General features: G+C 40.4%; 2 protein-coding genes across 5 annotated transcripts; both read right to left on the reverse strand.

Moving 5' to 3' along the window:
- Nucleotides 1-430: 430 nt before the first annotated feature.
- On the reverse strand, nucleotides 431-13249 carry LOC131245210 (PP2A regulatory subunit TAP46). 4 transcript variants are annotated; one of them, XM_058244509.1, is made up of 9 exons: nucleotides 12908-13248; nucleotides 12623-12745; nucleotides 10323-10409; nucleotides 10036-10140; nucleotides 9520-9681; nucleotides 7757-7792; nucleotides 7566-7637; nucleotides 3021-3337; nucleotides 431-867 (listed from the first exon to the last, which is right to left on the reverse strand). In XM_058244509.1, the coding sequence occupies exons 1-9, from the start codon at nucleotides 13001-13003 to the stop codon at nucleotides 627-629; spliced, it is 1239 nt and encodes a 412-aa protein (XP_058100492.1). In that variant the 5' UTR covers nucleotides 13004-13248; the 3' UTR covers nucleotides 431-626. The 4 variants fall into 4 exon arrangements, with proteins under 4 accessions (XP_058100492.1, XP_058100493.1, XP_058100494.1 ...); XM_058244510.1 differs by having other exon boundaries at nucleotides 3021-3301; nucleotides 12908-13247; XM_058244511.1 differs by lacking the exon at nucleotides 10323-10409 and having other exon boundaries at nucleotides 12908-13249.
- Nucleotides 13250-18282: 5033 nt separating this feature from the next.
- LOC131247189 (probable E3 ubiquitin-protein ligase RHA4A) lies at nucleotides 18283-20169 on the reverse strand. Its single transcript, XM_058247614.1, has 3 exons — nucleotides 19873-20169; nucleotides 19470-19555; nucleotides 18283-18794 (listed from the first exon to the last, which is right to left on the reverse strand). The coding sequence occupies exons 1-3, from the start codon at nucleotides 20086-20088 to the stop codon at nucleotides 18626-18628; spliced, it is 471 nt and encodes a 156-aa protein (XP_058103597.1). The 5' UTR covers nucleotides 20089-20169; the 3' UTR covers nucleotides 18283-18625.
- Nucleotides 20170-27645: the final 7476 nt, after the last annotated feature.

The raw sequence follows: 27645 nt of genomic DNA on the forward strand, positions 1-27645 counted from the left end.
ACAGCAGCCCACCTGATTTGCAAAACATCCCTACTTTTGACCTGACGTTTCATTCAGGCCAGATGAAGAGTCAGAACGGCCTAGATTCCATACACACAACATGACGCACCCACAGTGAAAATCAGTGGGTATTTCTTCCCAACTTGTACCCCACGGTGTGGCCCACCTGATTGGCAGATCAGCCTGATTTTTGGTCTCTGGGGATTTCATGCACCACCGCCTGTGATGAACAAGTTGGATTTCCTTTATATGCACTACATGGACCCCACTTCTACCCTGTACCACTGTAGCTCATGGTGGTACCGGTACCACTGGAGCATACCCCATTTCAATTATTGACTAATACCTAAGGAAAGCATAGAACAGAAATCCATCATCCGTGGAACTTTAAGGCAGCACTGTTTTCGCTTTAAAATACTTTCTGCTCAAATGCAATCCAAGATTTCTGCATTCCCTGTTTCTCCATCATATACACATGCAAAGAAGTCTTCTTATTAGGATATAACATATAGAGGAGATGAACAAATGGCAGCTATAGTACACAGTCAAAATATCAAAACTTTCCCGAGCGTTTATAGAACAAGCCCTAAGCTCTCTCTAAGACGCAATATCTGTGATCTTCCATATTATCCACAAGGGGTGAGCTTCTTATTGCCTGCCCCACGAGGATGGTCATCCTTCCAGTCATCCCATGCCCTTGCCTTCTCTTCAGCAGCTTCATCATCATCTTCATCAGCTGCTGACTTCTGGGTATCCTTGTGCCATGAAGAATTAGCTTCTTCATAAAGCTTGACATTCCTTTCTTGCCATTTCTTCATCATCTCCATTTCGCATAGACCAGCTTCTTCTATGCTCATGGTTGGCAACCTATGAATCAAATCCAAAAAGCAAACAGTGAGGCAGACAATCTTTTTATTCAGCCAATTCAGCAATTGGGTTAGATTCTCAGATAATAAAATGACAGGAAAACCCAACAACGTGTTACTACTATGGGGAGCATTCCTGCATTTTGTCTTGTACAAATGTATTATTTTCAACAATAATAAGAAATCTCCCAGTCTTCCCGATAGAGACCCATCAATGGTAGGTAAGGCTTCAACTTGGGCCGGTCTCAACCCAACCCTCGGGTGGGATTTTGTATCCCAATTTGATCTGGTAAGGTTTGGGTTGCATCACGATCAGACCTGATCCCAATAGCATTAGGCATGCTCAACACAAAATGACTCAAGCTCCCTCCAATCTGTATGAGTTTCTGGTCATCCAATGGTAGAATCATCATATTAATGGTCTAGAAAGTTTCGTTACCAAAATACAGAAATTGGGGTTGGGCAATATGAAAACGGGCTAAGACTCTGGTTGATGAGGTCGGGTGAAAATCAGTCAAATCAGGCTTAAGCTTACAACTTCGTTTGAAGTCGGGTTTGCCTGACCCCAACCCAAGCCAACATGCACCCCCAATGTCAAGCAACTGTGGTCTGCGTGGATATGCATGTGAGGTAGGCAGGTAGGGGTATGTGCAAACAATAGATTCTATAATTTAGAAGCATTATTTTCCATCTTCATGTGCATCTGAAAATTGGGCAAAACATATCCTACCACATATATGAAGTCCCTTAAGACCATGTATGTGTACAGGGCAGGCCCTCTACACGCCATCATGTGCCAACATGGCAGATGTGTGAAAGAACCAAGCATCCGTCAGGTGGTTCCTACCCAAATAAGTCACACTGGGCAACAAACTGACAGACAAAATTTTGACCAAGTTTTTAAGGGCTGCCATTTGTTTCTATGAGTGATGACTGAGCAGGCCTGATGGATGGATGGCATGAATCTCTCAATTTTGTGCCACATTGGAACATGTTGATGCAGGAAAACCTGCTCATCGCAAAAAGATGCCAAGATGGGCCCCAAAAGCCAGTTGAAGGGAAAGCCAACCAATTGATTCGTGGATCCACAAGATCAATCCAGTGACATTTTTAGCAGTTAGATTGCCCTGTGGGGTCCTCAAGTCCCATCAGATGGTTCAAATGCATGCAGGAATTGGACTTTGGGGACCCGAGTCCAACCGTTAGCTTTTAAATGCCTTCTATACAAACTGCTGGGGGAATTCCGGGCTGTGTTGTCCACATATACAATACGGCTTTATCACTACTATATACAATTGGTTTAGAGAGAGTTATGTAAACATTGTTCTTTTAATTTTGTTTCCTTGCTTTATTTTCAACCGGCTACGGCGATTGCTATGTAGTTGGAGCTGTCTTGTATTGCAAGTTGGAGATAATTTAGGAACATTTATTCACAGATCAGTAAAGTAGGAGCATAGAAAAAGCTATAAAGCCCTAAGTATGAGATAGAATATAAGACACTGATGCCATGAATTATTTTGGCTGAGAGAATCTCACGTCTTTCCTGAATCTGATATTGGAAACATGGTCTAGGATTGCAATGCTTCTAGACAACTTTTGGTGATGATCCCCTTCGGCATTCATCTGGTGTGACTCACTGATTCCACATGGTTAACCCCTCCCATTAATTACTTCTTTTACATTGCCTTCGTTCCTTTATGTTTTCATTGGATAGATTGTGAAGCAATTGGAGCTTAATGTGGTTAAATTTGATTGTCTAAGTTGGTATTTATTTGACACTTCACGTTCAATGTCCCCTTGATCTCCGTCATATGCATGCTCAAAAGACTTGGTGACTTGAATAAACTCATTTGGTCCTGAGTCGAGTAGGGACTTGCCCAAATTGAGGCTAAAACGGCCAAACTCACCCACAAGGGGTGAGTCATGGTATCGAAGCAGATCAGGTCCTATCAACTCCAAGTCAAATCGGACAAGTGGCATCAAACTAATCCAAATCTTAAAAGCATGATCACATTTGCTAGCATGTAGAGGGGTTGCCATATCCACACATTGTGCAGTTCCCGTAGGCACCAACATGCAACTTTAAGTACAAGCGGCTAGATTAAATGACCCAACAGATAATTAATATGTTCAGACAAGCTGAAGCAAGCATACCTGTAACCAGGCTGGAAAACCTGTGCTGCCATCCTTTCCCTTTCAGTTGTTAATTTTCTATTCATGACACTTGCAGGCCCAAATATCATTGGTTGGTGTTTGTGTTCATGTGCTTGTGAAGCCTTTGCTCTCCCTTCTATCACATCTTGGGCAAAAGTGGCACATGTGATTGGCTGTGCTGGTTTTGAAAATTGTGCTTGGAACGCAGCATTCCGATGCCAACTTTCTGCTTTCTTGGCACGCTCGTCAAGGACCTCTTGAGCAAATTCCTTGTCCCCATCCTGCAATGCAGTTGTCAGAATTGGAGACAATGGCCTCTATGACAGAGAACACAGAAAAAGGTGAACTGCTCAAAACAAGGGAAACACTATTGTCTGCCCTCACTATTGAATTGCAAGCACATTATAGCAGAGGCATGAACATGGGCATGCTTGTCCACTGCTAATGCACCCTGGTTATTTCAGAATTGCTAAAATCAAAATACCAGCCTGATTAGAGGTTGATTGAAAGGAACTGCAAAGCAGAAAGGTTTGGCTAAAACAATTAAATAAAGGGTGTACCATCAATTAAATAAAGGGTGTGCTCGTGTGTTACCAGGAAGATGTTGGCCCAGTGAAGTCTTCGTGGAATCCAACCCATTCCTTCAGAAAGCCCCCATATCCAAAAAGCTCAGCCCCAATCCAAAACTAAGATGGGCCACAGTACACAGAACATATTGAGACAGGACGCCAACCATTGGTTAGCATAGGGGCCCACTGTGTTGTGTATATATATTCAAGGCCATTCAGAACCTTCATCTGGTCCAGATGAAGGGTCAGACCAAGATTCAGGCTAATTGGAGACTCAGGTGGGCCCCTGTGAAATTCAAGCATAGCATTCCCTCCCAGCTCATTCCCTTTGCTGTGAGCCACCTTAGTTTTGGATTGGGCTAAGTTTTGGGTACTAGGAGTTTTCTGAGGTGACACGTCTGATAGACAGTTGGATGGTGTGAATACATCACATGGGCCCACATCTGCCTGTTACCACTGGAGTGCACCCCTTTATGTAATGCCCTGCAATGGATTAACGCAAACAATTGCTGTACTTTGGAAGTCTAGAATAGCAGTAGAAGAACAGATGGGGCAAAACTAAGTTCACACTCTTCCTTTTTTTTGCTTTTGAGGAAGCCAAATATATATATATATATATATATATATATATATATATTCATTAGAAAAAGGAAACAAGAACAACCCGAGACCAGTGGCAAGAGTGACCCCCTTGTCACTCTACCCTGCATGAGCAAAATACCAAACGTTGCACAAAAACAATAGAAAATCCAGCAAGAAAGCCCAGAACAAGAAACCCAGGGCTACCAAACCACCCAAGTGAAGCCCCAGATGATGTGATCCCAATGTTTCATAATCGACTCAAAAGACTCCAACAAACTCCAGAAGGATCAAAGCCCAACTGAAAACCAAAGCAGTAAAATCCCATATAAGAGATGGCACATGGGAGACCGCCTTCAAAAATCCTGGCATTTCTTTCCAAATACCCCACATGACCCCCAAATCCTTCAATAACCTCTATTACTGACAGGTAGGTTACCCAGACAATTTCGGCATGTGGTCACAGATTCTAAACCATTTTCAAGTAGTTTTGAAAGGCCATTGAGATAAATTCACCACCATTATTAGAATGCAAGATTTTGTTATAACCATGAATGGTTGGAAACCATCTTACGAAATATTTGAAAGACGAAGAAAGCTTCATTTTTTATCTTCATAAGATAGACCCAAATAGCTTGAGTGTAGTCATCTATGAAAGAAGCATAGTATTTATATTCAAACATAGAAGACACTGGAGAAAGGGCCCAAACATCCGAGTGTATAAGAGCAAAAGAGAGAATACTTTGCATTAAGACTAGCTGGATAGAATGATCAGCAATGTTTAGCCACTTGATATGTCTCACAAAATAATTCATTCACTCTTCTAGACTTGAACAGAAAAGGAAGTAACAATTTGCGACTGTCAATCAGCATATGGCCAAGACAACAATGCCAATGCAAAAGCCAATCAGTAATTAACTGAGGTGAACTAGAGGTCTAGAGAGCCAATCTAACATCATCCAAAGGTCGAACAAGATAAAGTCTACATATAAGAGATGGCCAAGGCCAGGCCCAATCCTCTGTCCAGTCATCATGTCCTAAAAAACACATTGAGAAGGAAGAAAAGGTTACACAATAATTAAGAGACCGAGTAAGATGACTAATGGATCAAAAGTTGCAAGATAATTTGGGGACATTGACAACAGAAGACAAGTGAAGGGATGGTGAGACAATGAAGGTTCCGATCCCTTTAACATAAGTATAGGAGCCATCCGTGATGTTGCATGACTGTTGGATGAAGATAATGGCGAATAAGAAAAAAAATAGTTAAAAGTCATACTGGCTATATGATCTGAAGCTCTGGTATCAATGATCCAGGATAGACTAACAATTGAGGAAGAGACTAAATGTGCGGAAGTTGATATACTTGGAGCAGAATGACATTGCTGAGAGGAGGAAGAGGTTCCTTCAAGAAGAGCCAAATGATGATGCAAGTCAGCAATTTCATTAGCAGACGACCGACCACTAAGAGATCCCAAACTCTAGGATTCATCATGAACACTGTCAAATGAGTCAGTTGTAGCCACGAGTTCCTCACTTGACAGTCGCCCCACTAGATCCCAACATGAATCTCTAGTATGCCCGAGATGTCCACAATCAAACTAACTTCTTATGCTCATAACTTAATAAATTGCTCTGGCCCCTTCCAAGATCAATACAACTATGATTTGTAACTCTATAACTACGACTAGAGTCACCATAGCCTACACCATGACCAAAATCACCTTACCCTAAACCATAACCACTAGATCCAAAACAATCACTTCCATCCGAATGTCCTTTGGCACCAACACCTCTATTCTATCCGCGATGGCTGCCAATAGTTGAACAAAGCAAGGCAGATCAGTCATGAGAACTAGGGATAGTAACTTTTTTGCAACTTTCTTTTCGCTATAGTAAAGAGAAGACAGTCCTAAGTGAAGGTTAGAGGTTCCTGACTGAGAATTTGTGCTCAAATGGTTTCATATTCTAAATTATGCCCTGCAAGAAGATCAAAATTTTGTTATTCCCCAATCTCAACTCGTTTCTCCTGAGTACAACATGAACGGATTGGTCTATGATAACCCTGCTCCAGCCACAAACCTCCCAAGTGATGTATAATAATGTCCCAAAGATCTCTACTCCTGACGAAAGTTAGCGATCTCTCGGGTTAACAGAAAAACCCAAGCTAAATAAGCTGCTACAATAGAATATCACATCTCTTTGGCAGATTCACAGTGCCCAAAAGTATCACCGATTTCAGCCTTCAATGAGTGCAACAACCATCCCATAATCATCATATGAAGGATCTGACTTGTCAAGTGCTGGAATAGTCTCATCTATGTATCCCAATTTTTTTCAACCACCGATACACATACAGGTTGACCAGGAGCATGACAAATAATTTGTACCATCACATCTAACATTGGTAATTTGCCAACCTGGATTATTACTCATTCCAAGTACACTAACTTCCCTTGGAATAACTAAAGAACTGGAAGTATCACTTGAATGTGAAGATGTACCTTCCATTCTGCTGAAAAACCACTCCAGGTTGCTAAGACCACCCAAGCAAGCTCTCATCTATGCACACTCTACTCCTCAGTCCTCACCACTCCAAACAACTTGGAACCACTCAACACCGGCCACAACTATACATATACAAGTGCAGCAACAATCTTGACACACATCTAAGCCACCATTTGAGGAGATTGCATCAGAAACAACAAGAAAATGCTCAGGAAAGGGGCTGTGAGGCCATTTTTCCTCACGAACACATCATAGCTTCCTCAAATCTCACCTAATTAACATGATACTTGTTCCAATAGATGGGGAACCCCAAACCGCACCAAACCCCTATGAAAAAAAATAGTACAAAAAATTCCAAGAAAAACCATAGACAGAAAAAAGGGGAATCGGCGATTTTTTCCCATTTTTTTTCTATTTTGACTTAAAGCTCCTTTAAAAAACTTACCAAAAAATCTCATAAAAATCAGCAAATCTTCTAAAATCATGCTCTTCGGAATGCCATAGGCCATTTGACCATACACCGCTGACATCACCCGGACAATGACATCAGCAGTGGGCCCCACCAAAAAGATCTTCAATCAGTGTAGGAATCCCTCCGATACCACGCATAACAAGTAGAAGAAGAGAAATACATGTGCGTGAGAGAGAGAGAGAGAGAGAGAGAAGGTTAATGTAAAGAAGAAGAGAGATGATTTTTTAGAGAAATGCAACATAGGCGTTAGTCCCTCCTTACACACACACATACATGCATAAAAATAATAATAATAATAATATGAGAAAAACATATAGTGCTACGCACGAATACAACAATAAAATACACATGCGCACATGTTTACATATACAGTCACATTCCCTATTATATGTGATAAATTGCACACATAGTAAATACCTGCGACTGCTGATCTTTTACAGCTGAAAGTATTTCTTCCTCTTTCTTTAGCATTTCTAGCAAATCAAATGCCTGTACCATATGGTTGTAAAGAAAGACATCAGTAGGAGCGTTTTGCACATTCTATTGGCCTGCAGAAAGCAGCCATTGTGATCTACACCAAATTCTGAAGATGGTCAGTCAAAACCAACCTTACAGATAGCCAGAGAGATGGTAGTGAGCCATGCCTGCAATATAAAGCATACTGTAAATTCCCAAAAAATAAAAATAAAAATAAAAATAAAATTGGAGAGAAGAAGAAGAAAGAAGAAGAAAGAAAGAAAAGAAAAGGATGAACTTTCAGAAATAGAAAACACAACAATAAGCAGAACAAGGGCCAATATTTTAGAAAAACAAAAAAAACAAAGAAATTATGGAACAATTGGTCATATTTCCTAGTGCCCAGAGCAGCTTTTGAGATGCTAAACAAATAAAAGCATAGATTGTTCCAAAAAAGAAATACATACACCAGCTCCAAACTTTCGGTGAGTCTAGAAACTCAATGATTTGACTTGGATTTGGATCAAGTTCGAAACAAGAATGTGCTATTGAAGGACACAGGTTAGACACTTGGGCACAAAGGAATCCATGAAGGCCCATCAAGTCAGTTTGAATAAGGTAGTCTATGTCACTTGGGAATTATGCAATGTCTAATGGACAGAAATGAAGACTAACAATCTGTTCTGATTGTCATTTGCCCTTTCAACTTTCAAGGGTGCAAGCTAGGTCCATACTCACAAGCACCACATGCTAAGGATCCCCATCACAAAACCTAGATATGAAGGCACAGTAAATATTTTCTTTTATCTAGGTGCAAGAATACATAATCTGAGACTAGTTTCTATGTGTGTTGTTAGAACCTAAAAGGGACAATTAGTCTTAGAAAGAAAGGAACACGTGTCAAATTAATGGTGCCAGTACTCAATTACACTGAACTAAATAATAGATTACAGGACTATATAGAAATGGAAATAAAAACCTATCACGCCATCACACGTTATGAAAGAAGTGACAGTTTATCGACCACAGTTATGGCCTTGAAAACATCATTGCCCCTGGTAAAAGGATCAGTGAGCTGTAAACCAGATAAGTAGCTGACATCTTACTTAAACATCCTTCAAAGAGGTACACAGGCATATTTCTGCAGCAAGCCTTTGGTGTATTAGAGAACCATATTAGCTTGGAACATGAAAGAACAAGTTAGCAGTGTAAAAAGGATAATAATATATGGTGTATCCATCCATTCGTGTGTGCATTGACTAGAATAATGCTTTTTTCTCTTTATGACTGCTACTTTATAATGCAGGGGCATTTTCACACCGGGCTTGAGTGGGGTGGCCTGTGAGATGCGGGGGCACACTGGGGATGGGCGGCTCTTGTGAGGCGGGTGGCTCGTGTGAGGCGGGACCCATGGATTTGCGGCCCACGAGGAGGGTTCGGCCGAGGACCTAACTCCTAAGAACAACTCAATTTCTGGTTGCTAAACCTTTATTCTTCCAAAGGGCGGGAAAATGGAATATTGAATTCATGATTAAATAGGTCGAAAGTAATTACACATAAATGAAGAAAAAGCTTTTTTCCTACAACTAGAAGAATACATACATATATATATATTTTTTGTGCTTTATAACATTTAAAGTCATAAAATAAATTCAAAAGGCACAAACTTCCAGTAAAAAGTAGATGCCAGGATTCACTATCGTGAATAATCCAGAATATGGTTCCGAAAACAGTATAGTAAGTTCAGGGTTTCAGAAATTTAATGGCAGTCTAATTTCCAACTTAGCATTCATATGAATTAAATCAGATTGCAGAATCCCAAGCATTCAAACACCAGGCTTTGAGTAATTTTTATCACAGATTTAATTTTGAAGTACGGTTAAAACTTCCAGTAGAACAAGTAAATGTCACTAACCTCCCGTTCCTCTTCACCATCATCATCCAAAGTATCTTCTTCCCCAGCCTCAATAGGAGTAGATAAAGCAGCTGCTCTGGATGAACGACCTCGCCGCTCTTTCCTTTCTTTAATTTCTTGTAGCTTTGATTCTGCAGCTTTCTGGCGTCTGAACCGAGCAATCTTTTATACATGTAATAAAGATGTGTATTAGCCAATTACCAAGCATGGAGGAAAATGGAAACTTTTTCACAACCTATTGCATGCTTCTACCAGCTAAAATTCCTAGGTTGGCATATTCGTTTTGAAAATTTTCATGTTATAGAGAAAAAAGATTGGCTGTGACAGACACAATGACAGTTTCCATAGTGCAAAAGCTTTGCAGTGGTGATAGATATTCAAGTGTCCATGATTATTATTATCTTTATAAAAATATGTTCAACAAGTGCACAGATATACACGCAAACCTCTGAGGAAGAGAAATCGCATACTTTGAAACATGTAATAAATCCTGCACGGTAATAAACTAAAACTTGCCTTGTTAGCCCTTCGAGACGCAGGTGTATCTGGGCCCTTTTGTGAATGAATCTCCAACTCCTCTTCAGGCAAAAGCTCTAGTGCCTCACAAAATGATACAAATTCCTACAGTACAAAGCCATAACAGTCAACATCAACTAGCACAAAAACATCAAGAACCCAGAACAATAAAAGTAATGAAGAGAATTTGTAACAAGGACGACAACAAAGAGAAATAACATAATATCAATCAGATCTAAGCCAAGTTTAAATAAACAGCTCTAAGTTATATGTAGAACAAGGTTCACCTTTAGTCGGTCCTGGGAAATCTTAAGAACCTGTATCCTATCAACTTGTGTAACCTTTTCTGTCAACTCTCCAAGATAAAACGGTACCTGGAGAACAAAAGATGCATACCCATTACAAGAACAGCTGCATAAAATGTCATTCACCATACATAGGTAAACAGAACTATTCCAGAAGGAACAGAGAGACAAATAGTTAATGGGGAGTTATATGATACTCAGGCAGCATTTGATGGCACTCAGAAATCATACATATAGCATACATTAGCTCAAATTGAACCAAAGAGACCGTTGAAATCACTGTCACTAAAGTCATTATCTCAAAATCAAATTGGTTGAAAAATCACAACCTCTGATTCATGGACACTTGTTTTTTGAAACAGGAACTGATGAGATCCAATTAAAAAAAGGACCATTGCATATTTTTAATTTTAACCGCCTAATAAATGTTTACTAACTGATAGTCAGATGATCAAATAAGCCTAATTCTTTCCTTGCAAAAAAAGTAACCGGGAACCAGAATTTGGACAGATTAATTTGACCTAAGGGTGCCAAACCAGGTAGCCCGCCCAATCCAACAGGCCCAACCTGGCTTTTGTCCCAGCTTGGACCTACTAGCTTGGCCCATGGGAGGAGCTTAGGCCTCGCATGCATGGCCCAATCACTTTTTGGGTCAGGCTTGGGCTGAAGTCATTTTAGCCTGACCTGGCCCAAACCGGCCCCACCTGATTTTTATATACATGTTATATCCTACAAATATGTTCCTTAGGCAATCATCTATCTTGAATGTGGACCATTGGTTTCATTCCTCCAAAATGTTTATTTTTTGTGCATACATGGCCTGCTTCATAAACGGATAAATTAGGAAAATTCAAGGGGGAAACAAAGATTTTATTAATTTTCGCTGCAGGTCAGGTCGGGTTGGGCCTGCTATGCTAGGCCCATGCTGGATTTGGGCAAGGATTGGGCCTTGGTTCTTGTGTTGGGTCGGGCCAGGGCGTAGCCTGGCCCATTGTCACCCCTAATTTGACTTACTTGTGTGCCAAGGATGAGTTTCTTAAGTAATTTAGAAGTGCCAATGTATCATCCATCACACACTGCCATAGTAGGGGGAAAAAAAAAATCTCAATAGGCATTACTGTCCTCAATTTTTGAGTTTTAAGCCAGCTCTCAGCCATCAACTCCCAGTATGGCGAAAGCCTTTCTAGTTGTCTAATTCATTAATTTTCATATGAAATGGGTGCACCCTTGCCAAAATCAATCACCCATATACAATGCAACAGTAGTCTGGACTCTGGACCCTATTCCATGGGCCTTTCAAAGGTCGGATTAACACTATCTGGGACCTCGTATTCTTCAAGGTTTTGTGGGGGACTTGGAGGGAGAGGAACGATAGGATCTTGATGCTAAAGTGGTGCTCCGTATATAGGGGTGCAACTTGGGCGGATTGAGTCGGGTTGAGGTCAACCTGAGAAAGACCTAACCTCAAGAGGACCGAAGCCACAACCTGACTGACCTGAATTCCTCTATGCTCCACCCAAAACCAATCCAAACTGACCCAAATACATGTGATTATCCCCAACCCAATGCCAATTTGGTCAACCCAAGCCCAACCCAATTTCAAATCAGGTTGTAGTTTCCAACTGTAACCCAACCCAAGGACCTTGACAACAGGACCCAAACTCGGTTTGGATCAGTCAGGTTCAGGTTGACCCAAACCAAATTTGCAGCCTTATTGGTGTAACCTTTAGGAGAAAATCACATCTATGATCATCAAGTGGTTGCTACTAAGACAGGAATTCAGTGGCCTCTCACTTTTCAATTTTTTTGGGAGATTGGAGGTGGGATTTTGGTGAATCTTAGTAGTGTGTCGTGCCTTTTTTTTTCCCTTACTTTTGTAGGTGAGGCAACTAGAAGGCCACCTCCAGCTATTGGCTGATTTGTATCTATTTTTGGTCATTGCAGCCAAACACAGCCACCCACAACAAGTTGTCTATTCAAACAAACCACAAACAAATTGTGTGCACAACCGACAACCACCAACTCCACTAAGAATCATGTGCAATATTGGTTTTAATGAATCATCAGCTATTTTGATTCATTAAAAGACTATAGCTCTGAAACCTAATTCCTTGAATCTGTAGGGTATTTTCATGACAGAACGCTCGGAAACATGATTCCAGAACATTAATCAACTACCCGAAATGCATAGCATTCATAGAAGACAAGATCACGAACTTGAAAAGATAAAAATTTAATTTTTTTTTTTTTTTTTTTTAAAGGCATCGTTTTGTGTGAATTACCAGCAAGTATTTGAGATTGGTGGTGCTGACATCATCCTTCGATTCGTTGGTGGAGAAAAGCCCTAGCTTGCTTATCATTTCATCGCACTGACATAACGCTTCGCACGCCTTCTTCAACGTCTCCTGCAAATATCCAGGAATGTAAAAATCACAAAATCATCAGTTCAAAAAAAAAAAAAAAAAATCGAGTGAATTCTTTAAAACAAACAAACACATAAAAAATAAAATAATAATAATAAAAAGGAAGATAATCGTTCGGTCAGCATCCCTTCATCAACAGGATACCTGATCAATGGTGGATTCAGACGCCATGGAATGGATCTTGCGGGCCTGCTCGAAGAGAGCAGGAAGGGGCATATCCTCTATCTTCCACTCCCCCATCGAGACGAACGAGCGACAGATGAAAAAACACAGAAACAAAACCCTAGAAATCGAAAAATCGGACGAACACGAACGAATTCTAGTGGATTTGAGAGATCGATCGTCTGTAAAAGGGTAGAATCGCAATACAATAAAAAACAGAGGGTAAAAATAGAAATAGCCAACAGCTGGGATTACCCGCTGCAAAGGATATATATAGATATGAGACGAGAAATGAGAAATTCTCGAAAAGCTTTAGAAAAACAAACGACGATGCCGCGTCTGGCTCTCTATTAGGCATTTAGGTTCATGATCATAGACTCACCTTCCACCGTCCACGTGGCAGGGAAGGGTATATAGTGGATCAGGACCGTCCACCTAGGGGTCTTTGCCTTACGATATTTGATGGTTTAGAAATAATATAATACTGATAGGACAATTATATCCATCCATTTATCTCGTGCATGTCTCCTGAATTTCAACCGTTAATGCCTTTTGTTTTACTGTACGTTTGACGTCCACCAATCGGACGTTTGGTAATGTATCTTTTGGCTAAACTTTAATAAATTGCCCATCAATGATAGATTAAAATTAGTAAACGGTCCATATCCACAATTTATTCCCCTACATAGACTGTCGAAGGATGGATCTATCATACTATGATGGAGACGGATCTATCATTATTGGACTACTATGTTAGTTTTACACCGTTTAAGAAACTACAGGGTGAATCATCTTCTTCACGGGTGGGACTCATTTACAGCTGTCCAGACCATCTAAATTGTGGGTCCCACGGTGGATAGATCATGTCTTTAGAATCACACAGATCAAGCAATCCTAATCATACCATTAATGGATATCAAATGGATGGTTAAAAGTAAAATTGCGAGTGGCCGATAGTCGAAGGTAAATAATCAGATGGTTAATATTATCTTCTTAGTGCAATTTTTCTGTCAGGCTCCATCCACGGTTGGATCAGCGACTTGAACGGTCCACTACAACTATTCCATGTGTACGTTTGAAGATCCACCGACGTGTTTTAGATGGTTCTAACTAGCACAAGGAGGCTGGCCGCCTATCACATTGCATCCGACGAAATTTGAAAAGGTCCGCATAACGGCGCACGTTAGACTTTTGCGACGGATTTTGTAGTCTGCGGGACTAGATGTTTTTGTAGCTCGTGTTACCTTGGGGTCCACGATCGGTAATCAGAACCGTTCATTTAGTTTGATCCACTTGGGGATAGTCCACGATACAAAAAATAAAAATAAAATTACTGATTTAACAATCTTGATCGTCCAATGTAATGATTTTTTTCTTACTGATTGTGAACAGTTGGCCTTCTTATTTTAACCATCCCTTTGGCAGGTGTGGTTGGGCTCACAGGGTTGCCAGAAACTGGGATTTTCGCACGATGGCCATACGTCGCAGATTTAAACGGATGGATGGTTCTGATCAAATAAGGGGATGTTAACATCCTGGAGATTTTCAATGACATATGGGACCCAATTATCAATCTGTACGGCTCATCACAAAAGTACCATTGGGAGCAGGCCATTGTGTAAGAATCACGTGCATTGAATGATCCTAACCTTTTGAATTGGTTCGATTTAAATGACCGCTAGCCCGGTGAGAATCAAACCAACTGCTACTGGATTTATTTGAAACTATTCCAAATTACTAAGTTGGAATCATAAGCAATGGACAACGATATCCATCAAATAGATGTTTCCAGATGACGGTTGGACCCATTTTGTTTCTTTCCTCAATCTTGACCGTCCTTTTTCCAAGCTGTTGATCATCCTAACACATACGATTGGTGTGGTTTTTACCAGGGGTGTACACTGGGTCGAGCTGGCCTGAGCTCGACTCGGTTCGGCCACTACTTGGCCGCAGCTCGAACTCGGCTGGACTTGGTCCTTGAGCCTGACTGGCCATCTCAGCCCGTTCAGTCAGCAGCTCGGGCAAGGTCAAGCCAAGTTCGAGTTAAAATTGAGCCTCCCAAGGCATTTTCACAAACATCTTACAAGCACTTTCAAATTCTCAGTGTAGGTGAAACAGCAGTAATTGTTTACAAGTATTTCATCCAACACCTCATGGGCAACATCTAAGTCAAGGGAATATGGTATTTGCTTCGTATACATACTTTCATCGCTACTAGCCGACACTTCGTTGAGTCATTTCATCAAACACTTTGTGAGCAACACCAATATCAAAGTAACCAGGTCACTAAACTTGTTTGATTCGAGTTGGGGTTTAATCCAAATCGAGTCCAACTCAAGCAAGCTCCAACTCGGTTTAAATTATTTTTTTTTAACACAAAATATCAGCTCAAACTCAACTTCTAACCGAGCTGAATCGAGCTTTTTCAAGTCAAGTCGAGCGAGCTAACTCAGTTCGTGTACACCCCTCGTTTTTGCATCATGGTGTGCTATTGTATGGATGAATGATAGAACATCCCATGTGACATTACACATGCATAGGTTTTGTTGACATCCCAAACCTTTATGGGAATGTTGCAACGTCAGGAAGCTCTTAATTAACACATGGGATAACCATCACTGATATGATATGTTCATTCATTCATACAATTAGGAATAAGCCACGTGGTAAAAATCATAACAATCAAAAAGATCCTAGGCATCTAGTCAAATGTCATGGAAAATGAACTACTAAGATTTAGTAGAAAAATAAAATAATTCCAGTTATCATCTTGTTAGATAGATTTCACTCTCTATTTACTTATAATTCCAATATAGTACTTTGGTTTGATTATCCTAACTACGTGATCTATGGCATGTAAGTAATGGATGGTTGTAATAAATTGACCTCATTCAAAGTGTTATCATCATCCCATATGCATAATTTTTGCTCCTGGCTTGCTCCTGTTTATATTATTGAATGAACTGTCCTTATCAATAGAAGGTCCTGCATGCCATTTAAGAAATTAGGGAACATTGCTACATGGATCGCATTAGCAAAACCCGTGTATGTATTCATGTGCACATGTATATGTATATATACACATGCACACACGTGTGTGTGTGTGTGCATATGGGAAAAGGTTCTATATGGTCAAGTTCATGGGAACTCCCCATGAGGTCAGGTTGTGTGGGCCCCACCATGATATATGTCAAACATCTACCCCATCAGTTAGATGCACCATTCCATAGTGGGCCTAGGTCTTAAAAATCAAGTCAGTCCATGACTTTTGTGGGCCACACCACATACAAAAGTTCAGGGGGGTTACCCTCCATTAAAACATTCATAATCATTTTTTGGGCCCACCGAGATGTGGTTCACAAATCCAGCCCATCCATTATGTGTGTCCCACTTAGATGAGGGGTTAGACCAAGTTTTAGATGCATGCAAATTTCAGGTGGGCCCCATCAAGTGCTTTATATGTTTTAGGCATGTCTTCACATGATTTTAGATGGTATGGCCCACCGGAGTTCTTTATATGGCTGATTTTTGGGATATCCCATAATTTAAAGGGGACCCATCAAATGCACAGTGTTGATGTTCGACACACATCATGGTGGGGCCCACACAGCTCGACCTCACAGGGAGTTCCCATGAGCTCGACCGTATAGATCATATATATATATATATATATATATATATATATATAAGTCATGCTCACTTGCACATCTATGCACATGCGCACCTTTACACATGTGTCATGGGCGTCTAATTTGAACGGTTCATGTGATGCAGAATCCCATGAAACCTTAAGGGACAAAATTTCACCTTGATCTAAAATTTTGGTAGGCCATAGCAAATAGAAATGCAAATTAAGAGAGAAAACTGTTTTCATTTTTTATGGCCCACCAAAGTTTTTGATCAAAGTTAAAATTGGGCTTGAGGGTAGAGTTGGGCATCAAACCCAGTCAAATCGGATTAAGTCCTACTTGGTCCAATCCGAAATCTTAATGGCCTGACCCAAACTCGATCTGATCCGGGACCGAGTCCGGGTCACCTTACTCGGACCGATCCGAAATATACATTGCCTGATCTGATACGAGTCCGACTTGGTCAAGAAAACCGAGTCGGATTGGATTGGGCACGGTTCGGATCGGATTAGCCAGTTTCATAATTTGACCTTGTTTATATACAATAAGCACAGTTGCTTATGAGTGCAATTGCTCAAAGAGTGCTTAGGCTCCTTGGGATAGCTTTGGTTGGTGTCGGCTTCTCATTCCCCTTGATCATGTCTTTTGTGGGCTCTGCTTTTTGTCTCGGGCCTCATGCACTTAGGTGGGCTTGGGTAGCTTATTTGGCCAACTATGGGAGGGGTTGATGAAGGGGCAGTTGGTAGTTCTATTGGCAGTGGGGCTTTGTTGTAGTAGCAGAACTTAACCCCCCTTGGAGCTCCTGCATCAGGATCCCCAGGTTTTGCGGCAGGTATAGTATGAGGTGGGGCTTGATTCCACTCCTCTTTCCTCTGCTCAGTAGCTTGAGTTTCTTTGTTTTTAGCCCATGTGCATTGGCTGGATGAGGGATGTTTGCGGCTGATCCTGGAGATTCTGCAGCCCTTTTTTATGTGTGTCCTGTACTATCATAATAGTGGTTGCTTATGGTGTATTCATGGGCTACTTCATTGTGGCTTTGATATGCTAGGAAGCTACTAGCAGTGTCAAGCTTTTGGTTTTGTAGTAGTGGTTCGCCGATCAAATGATGGTGGGATTCTTCTGCTACACTGAGATGGTGCACAATCTGAGAACTAGCCATCAAGGACGGATGCGGATTATGTGTTAGAATTGTTGGGTGTCTGTGGTGATATATAGGTATAAGTTTTTTTAGTTTGGCTGGCCTTGCTTGCATAGCTTTGTGCTGGTTGCTTTGTTTAAGGTATTGCTGTGATGGGTGGAAGCTACTATGAGCTGCTCGTGGAATCTTTGGCTAGCGATGAGGAGGACGTTGGTGGCTACTTGGAGAGGAGACGGTCGTTGGGATTGCCGAAGAGAGGAGAAGAAGAGGAGGAAGGTGCGGGTAAAATAGTAAATAACTAAATATACATTATACATACTAGATCCGGAGCGGTCCGGATCGGATCCAATCAGATCGAATTCCGGATTGGATCGGTTCGGTTCGAATTGGTATTGATCCAAACTCAACCTGAAAAGATTTTGGATCTGGATTGCCCTACTCGATTCACACCAATCCAGGCCATTAGATCGGGTTGGATCTGGTCGGGTCCACCGGATTGGGTTAGAATTGCCCAGCTCTACCTGCGGGTTTCATGAGGTACTGCTTCATGTGTACCGTTTAGATTTTGGAGTCACATCACATATGATGGGTTGTCAAAAGAGTCGGCACGAGTTTCAACTAACAATTTGTCACATGATCATTTCAACTAACAATCTAAGTATGCCTTGAGGAATGGATGAATGGTACATTATCATGTGAACCAAAACATAATAATGAGATTATTAGATCCCACATTTTTTGAATTGGACAGCAAATGAAATTCCCCCCGTGCAGATGAACCGGTCGACCGTTGAGCATCGCCGGTCAATCTTATCATTGGGTCCGATCGCTCCTGACTCCGAAACACTGGAGCGATTGTGCGCTAGCCATGATTGCACGAGCTGTATTGATGGCGATCGGATTTTCTGCACACACGCAGTCGAACATGTCCGATCAGACTGGCAATTCTGTTTTATCAGGAAGAATCGCTGCTCGACAGAGCGGGCATGTCGTGTGGGCCGCGAGCCAGTGATGAATGCAATCCACATGGAATATGTGCTTGCATGAAGGGGTCTGGTGCAATTGCTCCTTAATCTCAAAATCTCCAAGGCAAACACAACATCTGTAGAAAGAAAATGTAACCATATCAGGACTAATCTAACCTATTATAAGAGAAGATGAGTGGGCCGTACAAGTGCTTATTACATAAATGGACAACCCATTGCTGGCATTTTAAGGTAACATGTCGTATTTTATCGAGTTCGGGTGACCACGATCATCCATTAAACGGGCCCACTAAAGGCAGGCATCCCAGTTATCAAACCAATCACACAAATGTGACCATTCAAACATTACCATGCAATTGGATGACCAAGAACAAAGGAGAAACAATTCAAATCCATCCTACAATCTTACAATATTTATTTAGCTTCTCTTGTTGAATAATTCATCCAATCTTTGTTGGTGTTTTAATCATTCCATCTAGGGGTACCAATGCGCTAGGCGGCCTGCCCTGAGCAGCTCTGGACTGGGCTTGTACCTATAAGCTTGTTCCTGGCATGTATGGCTCGATTAATTTTTTGGGCTGGGCTCGGGCTTTTTGTGATAGGCTCATTGCAGGGTTGTCCAATATTGGCCTTATGGGGCGGGCCTGGCCAGGGCCAAACCCAGCCCATTGCCTGATTATATATTAAGAACAAAGGAATTTTTTTAATTTTCAGTAAATAAAAGAAATTACCATGTGATAGAGAAAGAAATGTAAATTCAAGGAATTTGTGTGCAGATGGAAACCACTTACTGGGAATCTCTTGCCTTTAAATCCTCATCAAACACAATTACAGGAAGCTTCTCTTGGAGCTCTTTCTTCAACCCCACCTCAAAAGGCTACAAAACATCACACAAAAGAACATCACCCGATTCAGTTAGAATTACAACCAAAAATTAAAAAAGTCCATTAAAAGAGAATGATCGGCTCAATTAAAGCCAAGTTAGAAACTAGACTAGTCGTTCTGTCATCTGCCGTTCATTCGCAAAAGGACCGCGTTATCAAGATTACACTGTGGATGGCACTGGAAAATGATATATTTCTATAACATCTAAAGATAATAAGTCATTTTGTGATTAACCCAATTCTCAGATGCAATATTACATAATTAAAGGATGGTTTCATGATCATAAAACACATGTTTGAGAGAGAGTACCAAAGGAAGGAGGGCAGCCGGTGGATTCAAACTAGTTGGGGACAACTGAGGAGGGGATGAGATATTGGAAGCTCTTCTCTTGAGGTAGAAGAGATAGAACAAAAGGAATAGAATTATAGTGAAGAGAATGGGAACTGAGAATATGAAGGCTTGGTAGAGTTTGAGTTGGAGTGAAGGTGGGTAGGGGTGGGTGTTTGTTGTTTGGGGAAGGCCCATCAACCTCCTATCTTCTGAGAGAGAGAGAGAGAGAGAGAGAGATGAAAGGAAATGTCTGGGAGTTGAGGGTATATGGAGAGGTAGTATGTGAGTGATGTTGTGTGCCTTTATGGAGAGAATCATCCAAGTGGTATTTTGGATGGAGAGAGAGAGAGAGAGAGAGAGAGAGAGAGAGAGAGAGAGAGAGAGAGATGAAAGGAAATGTCTGGGAGTTGAGGGTATATGGAGAGGTAGTATGTGAGTGATGTTGTGTGCCTTTATGGAGAGAATCATCCAAGTGGTATTTTGGATGGAGAGAGAGAGAGAGAGAGAGAGAGAGAGAGAGAGAGAGAGAGCACTGACGTTGTGGCACCTGTGTTTAAAAGGTAATTCATCTGCCTGTAAAAGTTATTCACCATTAATTCACATGTACAACAAGCCTAGAAACCATTGCGTGTGGGGCCCACCAATTTTGTTTTGTGTATGCAATCCAATGAGGGGTTAATAGAGTCTCACTATAATGATAAGATAGATTTGACCTATCTAATCATTAGGTGGACCATTAACATAGTGGGTGTGTGTTGAAAAGGAGAGGAAAAAAATCACCATCTTCTTTTTATGAGATAATCCTGAAATTTATCAGAAGACTTTAATTCCCAAGGTAGGAAATATTACAAATATGTGAATATTATTGAGAATGCACTTGCTACATAACTTCATTTCAATAGTAAATTTTCTAAAAATAATAACAAACCTTTAGGCTAATTTAGAGAATGACTAAGTTATTTTAGATCTCTCCCAATCTTATAGCAAGCTTGTCTTTAAGCTCTAATTTAATCCCTAAAACCATCTTATTTTGACAAATTGTTTAGGGCAAAAACTCTAACCCTAAAACCTCTCTATTATGGATAATCATTTAATGCTATCAACCTTTGGCATTAGCCACAACTTTTCAATGACATCATATGCATAATTCTAATAAATGGTTGTATAGTTATTATGAAAATATAGTACTCATCATCAAGCTCTTTTTTTTCCTTCTTTTTGCCTCATCTTAACTTGTATTGCCCAATCTCTTTTGATCTTAGCCCTCCATAAGATTGCATTAACTTATGATATCATGTAAGGGCCCACGCACTGGTTTCTTATTCTTAGGGCATCCAACTTTCATGGCGAGGAGGCCCATCTTGTCTAAATAGATTAAGTGTAATACATACACCAAGGTGAGCATTCCACACAAGCCACCTCTTATAGGATGGTAGTTACTCATGTTTAAGGACTCACAAAGGAATCAGCCTCAAAAGTAAAAAGGAACAAACCATTGGTTCTTTTTGGTTTTCCCATTACAGCTGAAAATGAAGGGGATGCATAATGGTTATTTACTATTGTAATAGTGTGTTGATATCCCTTTTACTGTAATAATGATTTTGCTACGTTGTTTGTTTCATCCGTAAATCTTTATAAAAATGATGGTTGTATAACATGAATATGTAATGATTATAAATTACTTTACCTATTTTCTTAAATAGTGTATTTGACTCTTGAACTATAACTTATAATTTATATTTAAACAAATGCTTGAAAATAATAATGACGACTCATTTACATCACATTTCATAGGAAAATGGAAAACCAAACAGGCCCTTGGCCTTTAAGCAACCACAGAATGTAATTAATGTCCCAAATCCTATGCCCTAAGCAGGTCCAATTAGGTCCAAATGTTTCACCTGATGCGTGCCGCGGTGGAATCGGAAGATCCAGGCCGTACGAACGTTGGCCTTTTCATTAGACTGCCATTTTGTGCTTATCTTAACCTTCGATCTATAGGACACTGATCTAAGTGTTAGGATATTCCAAACAGGGCAATTTTTCGGGGAACCCTCCATCCACAATTGGTCCCATCAGATCCATAGTACGGCCCGCCAAGTGGATAATCCCGATTGACACATAACTGGGCAACGTGTACCGCACCAAGACAGGTCTACTGTGCCATCTTCCCCATGCTTACCACAGGTCCATTTTTCCTATGTGACTATTGGACTATCATGCTTGTTTTGTACTTGTGTAGTGGGTCAGACCCAGCACCCATTGCAACCACATGGGCCCATATAACAGATCGTACTACGATGCGCTAGTGTATGAGCCTGACCCCATCATGATATTCTCTTTTTATTGGGCTCATTGATCGTGCTAAGAGAACAGTGCAACATTGACTCGGTTCTGTACAACTTCAAGGTTCGGTCACCAGAAACCAATCTCAGTCATCACATCTGCTGCTCCATTTCTTTTTCTAGGACGCATGACAGACCCAACTCACCGAAACCGACAAAGAGAAATAGCGAATTTCGCAATACATGTTTAAGGTGTGCTGAAATTGGACTAGCTAGCCCACAAGGTTGGCATTGTAGGCCTAGTTCAAAATCTAAGGGCATGTTTGGGTGGCACATAAAAAATTATTTCCATTTCATTTTAGTCAATATCATTCATTAATAGCAATTACATTTTTTGTAGATTGTTGATTATATTTTAATCTCCACCCAAAAATAATATCTAGAATGTATTAATTGAAATTAAAAAATAAGTGGCACCCAAACAGTCTTAGAATTGTAATTCTAAAACTCAAAAGAAACAACTCTATTTTCAGCTGGGTTGGGTTGACTCGAAGAATTTACTAGGTCTTTAGTTATCTATGGTCGTTTGGCACCATGGATTTGAGGGGGTTTGAGGGGATTTCAAATCCCTTGTATGTTTGGCACCATGAAGTAACAGGGGTTTCAAATCCCCTCAAAGAGGGGGTCTCAAATCTAAGTTGAAAGCTTGCATTACATCCAAAATCCTTTAAGAGTTTGAATGTGTAGCATATGTGCCACTATGTTATTAATTTATTAGGCATATGGCCCACTGATGATATCCTAAAACAATTAGATTATCAATTTCATCACTATAATTACTTTAATACAATGATCTGAGTTGTCCAAACATTATCAATGTAAATCAATTGATACAAGTCGTTGGTTAGTCACTCGGATGTGATCTTGTGCTTGTGGCTCATCCAATACTTGAAATTTCATCGTTTCAGGCAAAGTATATATTTCAGCAGGCTTATTATAACCATTGTGTTAAACATTACATGCATACATTAATTAGAGATATCAAAGTTAGTTTAATAATTAAATTCAAACCCTTATAAATATATTATGCATAAGTACTTTTAGATTACAAGGGATTTTGAAGTCAGGGTGTTAAACACAACAAGAGGATTTCAAATCTAGCGGTTCCAGATCCAGGGGGTTTCAAATCCACGCTCCCATACAGGCCCTTAGTGTTTAATAATTATTTAAAATCTAATTCAATAATAATGCGGGGCCACCTAACAAAAGTTTGTCCTTCCCAAAATACCTTGTGTTCAAAACCTCTTCAAGCACTTTTTATAAAGTATAAAGACTCACTGTTCCACCTAGTGACTCGGTCTGGGTCCCAAAGTTTTATAACTATGATTTTAAGCCCACTAGCAATGTTTTAAATTTGGGGTTGGATGCTGACCTTATTTTCCGTTGGTGGTCCGGTCCAAGCCGGTCCAACTGCCAATCCAACTGGAGCAAACTGCGATCGATCACCATGTCATGATTAAATTAATTAAAATAATTAAAAATCAGGAATAAATAAACAAAAGCTGTTGGACCAGAGAGTCTTTGTGGCCCCAGCGATTTCAATTGAAAAAGGGCACTATAGTGACCCATTGTGGAAAAGGCCACTAGTTCCGACCTCCGGTATGACCGTCTGTTCCAATCCAGGCTTTAAAACACTTCCAATTCTGGATTAGCTCTAAGGAGCTTTCTTTTAATTGAGAATTTAATCCATGCCAACAAGTGCTTCAATAGGCTGTCAGCAGGTCGGCTTCGGGTCAGGTTGTATAATACCCATACCCGGGCTAAGTTCAGGTCCAAGTCCGGTTCGAGTTATCAAAGACTTGGACTTGGATTCAAAAAGGTTACGTAGACACTCCATCCAAAATGATATTAAACTGCTATTTTTTTTATTTTTTTTTTTTTTTTAAATTTGGTTGAGCTTTGTGGGCAATTCATGGGGCCATTAAAAATCTGATCGATCAAATGGGTAGGACTCTCAGCACGTCACAAGAATAACCGATGGACCTAATCGGTAGATCTGGAACCTAACAAATCAAATCATGGCTGATCATCCAAACACTATGGAAACCTTGATTAACACCCTAAAATCTATCTCTATCTGACCCGTAAAGCATCGCAATTCAAACGGATCACATATTAAGGGTTCCCAACACTTTTTGATGCAACAAACAAAACAAATTGGCAAAATGAAACCCTAGCTTGGGGTGAGGAGATGGTGATGTCATCATCCCTACTTTCACTTTTGGAGTTAATGGGTGTCAATGATCCTATTTTGACAAATGAAATGGTGCCATGTGGACCATTGGCTTGTCACAAACTAACGGCCACCTAGCACCCTTTTTACCTACCAAAGATCTAAATCCCCTCTTCCAGATGCTGAGTTCACGAGAAGGGAACAAGTGTACATTGTCGGCTCACCACCAGATGACAGTCTTTGTTTATAAATTAAGTGACGCGCTGCCATTCCAAGATCAGTAACACTAAGTTACGGAGAGATAGAGAGAGGCTAAGAGGGATATGTCTGGAGTGGGTCCTCTTCTCTGAAGACTTTGAAGATTCTTGATCAACGCCGAAGCCCTGCTTGACTCAAAAAGTCAATCACAAAAAAGTCGACTTGTTAAATAAGCCAATAAATTTAAGATTATGGTTGGAATTAGGGATATCCGACTATCCCTTTCGTATAGAAAAAGTGTCTAAATTTTTCATTTTCTTCTCACATCTCAAATTAATTTGCATTCCAATCCACATGTCAAAAGTACACACTCACGTTCTTTTATTTTATTCTACAACTCTTTCTCTTATTCATTTTTTATTTTTATTTATTTTCCCGCATAGTAAGGGTAGGTGTTGTTTATTTTTCCTTTTTTCATGCCTGGAGTCTTAAACTCTACAAAGCACTGCTAAATGAAATAATGTTGAAAGTTTGTTAAATCTCCTTAAAAAAATCATGAAAGCCTGGCAAATAGAGACCATATATTATGTGGACAAAAAAGAGTGCATAACCCATTCATTTTCCATGATGGATGCCTTTATTTAGAATCTATGTTCGTAAACTAATCACATGATTTCAAGAGAGCCGTGGATTTTAAGTTTCATTTTATTTAGTGCCGACTCCAAATAAAATGTGATTTTACATCCAAGTCAACTCCACATTCAAATTAAACAAAACCAAAGCAATCGAGAAAAAAGTAAAGGAAGTGAGGGCATCTTCCGTGCTCGCGCTAGGTGGCATTCACAGGTTGGTACCTCCCATCAAGTTTTTAGATGCAAGTTTTGAGCTGGGTTTGGTATAACTAAGAGCATTTATAAGTTGGGCCTGCCCGATGGATGGATTAGATTTCACACACGTGTTGGACACACGCATAGTGTGCAAGCAGGCTATCTTATATACACTTGGAAAACCTCATTTTGTTGCAAGAATCATGAATCTATATTAAATACATTTAATTGTATTCTTAAAACTAATTGGACCCGGCCTAAACCTAACTTTAACTGGTTTCATCACATGACTCGATCCAAACGCAACTAGACTCAATTTTGAATCAGGTCCCAAAGGTGAGAACCAGACCCAACCCGGTTTCTTGCATCTGAGCCTCTGTTCGGCCCATTCCAACCCAGTATATCTAAATTTTAAACTACTTAGCTTATGTTTGGCTTAGGTAGAAAACCTGGGTCTGCCCTAGCCCTAACCCTAGCAAATGGCTCACACACTCATTTACAGTCGAAATGAGACAATCAAGCACAGTAGAATTTGTTGATGGGAACAAGGGCCCAAAAGCCAAAAATCCAACTAAGATTTGTACTGATTGGTTGATTCCTTTGTCTGCCCTTTTCACTTTGTTTTAGTGCTTATCTTGATTTAAATGATTTGTGGCCCACCTCCACTTTCTCTCCATTCTTTTAGTTATTTTGGACGGTCTACATGGTGCAAGTTGTCCTTTTTCTAGCTTTTCTTATATTTTATTTCATATATATATATTTTTTATTGCATTCCATGTGCCCATATCCTCCAAAAGGGTATTATATCTTCTCCATGTTGAATTGAGAGTAGATCTTTTAGAGGGACATGGACTCCTGTGCTACGTCACCACCATTTTGAAGATGAGCCTGACTCATCCTTTTGACATGTGACGCACATCTACGGCTATCCAGAATCCATCCTTGTGGCCACACTACAGATCATCATCCCGATTGAAGAATTCTGGCTATGTGACTGGTGGCTGTCAAATGGACGGTTATGATTAAAATAGTGAGTGGTCAAAATTGCGACGGCCAGATGAAATGATTTGCCATCATGTGCTTAGTGTAATTTTTTTTTGGGTTAAGTTACATCCAAGATGGGATCAGTGATTTGGACGGTCTGGATCGTCGTACCACTGTGACATATTAGGGTTTGACGAGTTACCATCATTTTAAGAACGATGGTCCGAGCCATGAGTAACAGAGAGGGGGAATGATCACATACGTTCGACTGTATGTAAATTACCATACATTTGAGCTGTGTGGAGCCCACCGTGATATGTGAATATCATCCAACTCGTCCACTGGATGAAGTACCCCTGTTGGGACTAGACACCAAAATCCCATAACCCAGGTGGGCCATACCAAAGGAATAAATGGTGGAGCTTGGATAGGGTGATATTCACCATCGAAACTCCCAAATGGAACGTGGGGTCCACCGTGTTGTGTAAATACAATCCAAACCATTCATCAACAGTCATCCACCAGGATGAAGGGATAACCAAAACTCATGTGGCAACACCAGGTGAATATATATATGCTTCAGGCATGATTGTAGATTGCTCCCTTCGGTGTGTCCCATCGAAGTCTTATATCAGGATGATTCTCGAAATGCACGGTAAAAATGAGGAAGCTGCCGGATTCCACGGACTCGATTCAACATAAACATAATGGGTGGGCCCCAAACATCGCGATCATAGGGTGATTACGGTACACTCGGATGCATGTGATCATGGAGGTGTATACTCTCACACTCAAATGGCCATCCTTCTCTCACGAGAGATATCGATAAGATTTCATACTTTTGCTGAAAGATATGGGCCGTGCATCTTTCTTTCTCTCTATTTGTTGCAATTGAAGAAGTGCTCTTTCCTTTCATTACCAAGCGAAAGGAATTTCTTTCTTCTCACCCTCTAAAAATATTAAAAAAACAACCTCCACTCGATCCAGAATCGATGCCTTATACCCCACACAGACACAGGCATTCTTTTCAATGAGAAAATCTCCAGTGCTTTCTCACCACTATAACCTATAATGCTCCTAATTGCATTTGGACACTTAGAAAGTTTCATCCATTGATCTAGACTGTTCATTAGGTCCAACGCGTGTTTCATCGGCTACCATGAAAATATCATACCAATATGATACATATTAACCTTTTGATCAGTGGTCCGAAATATTGATGGTC

Source organism: Magnolia sinica, chromosome 5 (genome assembly GCF_029962835.1).
Source record: "Magnolia sinica isolate HGM2019 chromosome 5, MsV1, whole genome shotgun sequence".
NCBI lineage: Eukaryota > Viridiplantae > Streptophyta > Magnoliopsida > Magnoliales > Magnoliaceae > Magnolia > Magnolia sinica.

Bases quoted from the DNA above. Each gene is read 5' to 3' on its own strand.
- LOC131245210 (XM_058244509.1), bottom strand. From the start codon at position 13,003: ATGGGGGAGTGGAAGATAGAGGATATGCCCCTTCCTGCTCTCTTCGAG. The intron at 7,638-7,756 runs GTTGGTTTTGAC...CATATGGTACAG, and splicing joins TCTCTCTGGCTATCTGTAAG to GCATTTGATTTGCTAGAAAT. The intron at 868-3,020 runs GTATGCTTGCTT...TTTGATTCATAG, and splicing joins GTTTTCCAGCCTGGTTACAG to GTTGCCAACCATGAGCATAG.
- LOC131247189 (XM_058247614.1), bottom strand. From the start codon at position 20,088: ATGGGCCTTCCCCAAACAACAAACACCCACCCCTACCCACCTTCACTC. The intron at 19,556-19,872 runs GTACTCTCTCTC...GATGTTTTGTAG, and splicing joins CGGCTGCCCTCCTTCCTTTG to CCTTTTGAGGTGGGGTTGAA. The intron at 18,795-19,469 runs GTAAGTGGTTTC...TTCTTTCTACAG, and splicing joins TTAAAGGCAAGAGATTCCCA to ATGTTGTGTTTGCCTTGGAG.